The sequence below is a fragment of the Sciurus vulgaris genome (assembly GCF_902686455.1).
Source record: "Sciurus vulgaris genome assembly, chromosome: 3".
NCBI classification, from domain to species: Eukaryota; Metazoa; Chordata; class Mammalia; order Rodentia; family Sciuridae; genus Sciurus; species Sciurus vulgaris.
This window is the reverse complement of record NC_136463.1, coordinates 23,636,729-23,639,707: the sequence shown is the minus strand read 5'-3', so window position 1 is coordinate 23,639,707 and position 2,979 is coordinate 23,636,729. Positions and strand designations below refer to the sequence as shown.

At 54.7% G+C, this 2,979-nt stretch overlaps 1 protein-coding gene across 1 annotated transcript; it reads left to right on the top strand.

Moving 5' to 3' along the window:
* Positions 1–885: 885 nt before the first annotated feature.
* On the top strand, positions 886–1,665 carry LRRC3C (leucine rich repeat containing 3C; the record flags this gene model as incomplete). The annotated part of the gene is made up of 1 exon (XM_079131528.1): positions 886–1,665. Exon 1 carries the CDS (start codon positions 901–903, stop codon positions 1,663–1,665), a length of 765 nt encoding a protein of 254 aa, XP_078987654.1. The 5' UTR covers positions 886–900.
* Between the last annotated feature and the right edge of the window lie 1,314 nt (positions 1,666–2,979).

The window sequence follows — 2,979 nt, the reverse complement described above, 5'->3', positions numbered from 1 at the left end:
AGTTCACCAGGGTTCAGGATCTGCTCTCTCTTGGCATCACCTGGCCAGGTCATGGCTCAGGTATCCGACACCTGTGGCCCAGAGTCACATGCAAGGAAACCCAATACACTTGGGCCCCAGGCCCCAGCATCCAGCTGCTATGAGCAAACAGGTCTTCTGAAGGAGGAAGCAGGTCTCCAGAGCCCAGCAGCAGGGAGGCTACTTCCGGGAAGAAGACAGCACAGGAAGGACTCTGCCACCAACAAGGGTGAGAGGCAGGGAGGAGGAGGGTGAGGTGGAGGGAGGACAAACAGCAGCAAGCACAGAGCTGAGGCCAGAAGAGGGGTGGATGCTTCTGGAAAAGGGTTTGATGGGCATAGAAGGTGGGGCCAGAGTAGTCATCAAGCCTAGCTTACCTAGTCATCGGGTCTAGCTGCATGCCCTGAAGTCCTATCATTCATCTGTCCTCCTTGCTTCCTTAACACGGATGCCAACCAGACCCTCTGATGCCTACCTGGCCCACCTACCTGTCACCCAGGTAGGTAAGGGAAAAGTCATAATTCCAACATGAAAGCCAATACCCAGGCAGAGGAAGAAACTTAGACACCCCCAGACTCACACCAACAGGACCTTGGATCAAAAGACCTCAGAGATTAACCCTTCCAGAGTCAACAAACCCTAAGGTCTCTATCCAAAGAGCCCTATTAAGATGCCCTAGATCAAGAGAGACCCTAAGGAAGAAGTAAAAAAGTCACCCAGGTTGAGAGAGCTCCCAAAAGTGACCCCAGTGCAAAGACATTCCACAGAGGGACACCAGGAAGAAAGAGCTGGCGGTGGGGATGGAATTTTCTTTGCTTTCCTTCATGTGATCTTTTCTTCCCCAGATCCTACTCTACTCCAGGACTATGCCAATCTGTGGCCATGCTCCCTCCAGCTGCTCGCCTCCTGCCCCTCCTACTGGTGATAGGCATAGGGGGGCCTGTGCCCAGCCCCCGGGCACCTCCCCAGGGCTGCTACGTGGCAGAGGAAGCCGGTGAGAGGACATTCCGCTGCAGCCAGGCAGGCTTGAGTGCTGTGCCCACCGGCATCCCCAATGATACCCGCAAGCTCTTCCTGGATGCCAACCAGCTGGCATCGTTGCCAGCCGGTGCCTTCCAGCACCTGCCCATCCTGGAAGAGTTGGATCTGTCCCATAATGCCCTTGCCCACCTCTCAGGGGCAGCTTTCCAGGGTCTGGCAGGCACTCTACGCCACCTTGACCTCTCTGCCAACCAGCTGGCCTCGGTGCCCGTGGAGGCCTTTGCGGGGCTGCAGATCCAAGTGAACCTGTCTGCCAACCCATGGCGCTGTGACTGTGCCCTCCAGGAAGTGCTCAGGCAGGTGAGGCTGGTGCCAGGCACTGGGACAGGCATCGTGTGTGGCCCAGGAGCCCGACCAGACCTTGTGGGGCAGGAGTTCCTGCTGTTGGCTGGGGAAGAAGAGCTGTGTGGGACAGGGCGGGGTGGGGCTCGGAGGAGCACTGATGTGGCCCTGCTGGTCACCATGGGGGGCTGGCTGACACTGGTGGTGGCTTATCTGATCCACTATGTGTGGCAGAACCGGGATGAGAACCGGCGCCCCCTCAAGCGAGTCCCTGTGCTGCAAGTGCGCTCTGAGGACTCCTCCACCCTCAGCACAGTGGTCTGATAACCAGAAGCACCCACAATCTCAGTCCCATGCCCGCAATACCTGATATCTCTCTCTCTCTCTCTCTCTCTCTCTCTCTCTCCTCTTCCCTCCCTCCTTCCCTCCCTACCACTGCCATACTTGGTGCCTGGATTGTGCTAGACTCTGAGAACCCAAAGCTCCCAAGTCTATGTTGGAGATTGGGGCTGACAGAACAGAGCATGACCCCAGGTGGTCTCTGCTAACTCAGCAGTAGGAGCAGGCACCAGTGGGAGCATAGAAGAGGGAACCTGGGCCTGGCTCTGGGTCACCTCAGAGGTGTCGCTATAGAGATGTGTGAACTGATAGTTAGAGAATGAGGAGGAGTTTGGGCAAAAAGAGGGAGGGGCCTTGGTAAAAGGTCATGTACAAAGGCAAGGAAGATGTGAAACAACCGGAATATCCAGGCAGCAGCAACCCCTACCTGGGGCTGGGAGAGAGGGTACAAAGAGGGGTGAATGGACAGTGGGACCAAACTGGAGGGGAGAACAGAAAGAAGGGGTGCAACTGATTTACGGACCCTCCCTATGGGCTCCTCCTCTCTGCTCCCTCTGCCTCTACTGAGAAACCGCCTCTTGCTTCTTGCCTCTCTTGTTTCTGGTCTCCTTTCCTCGCACACTCTATTGGGGACTTCACGACTCAAGAGTCCCCTACTTCCTTTTCCAGAGACTCCCATCGCTCTGCCCCTTCCTCTATATTTATACACTGATGTGTTCCCTGAGCCCTTTCCCTCATGGGGAAACGTGGTCTCCTCTAGGTGAGGGTGGGTGACTGGAGAGCTAGGAGCAAGGAGGAGATCCCAGAACATCACTGGGCACCTCAATAAAGTCCCTTTTATGAATGTCCCAATCTCTTTCTTATTGTTTTTATTTGTTTATATAATTACTTATTTTCATGGTACTGGGAACTGAGCCCAGGGGCACTCTACCACTGAGCTACACCCCATCCCTTTATTTTTTTATATTGAGACAGGGTCTGGCTAAGTTACCCAGACAGGCCTCTAAATCACAATCCTCCCGCCTCGGCCTCCTGAATAGCTGGAATTACAAGCATGTGCCATTGTGCCTGGTTCTTTATTGTTCATTTTATTGAATTGTGTGACCTAGCAGTGAGGAATGAGGAAGGGGAGGGGTGTTGAAGAAAAGCTCAACACCCCTCCCCTGTGGTGGGGGTGCTGTGGTCGTGCTGAATGCCAGCTTCCTTTCTCCCCTCCTGCCTCCCTCTCAGCTCCTGACATTGGAGTCTAACTGCAGGGAAGCCAGGGCATATAAATGAATGATGATGGAACTAGAAGAG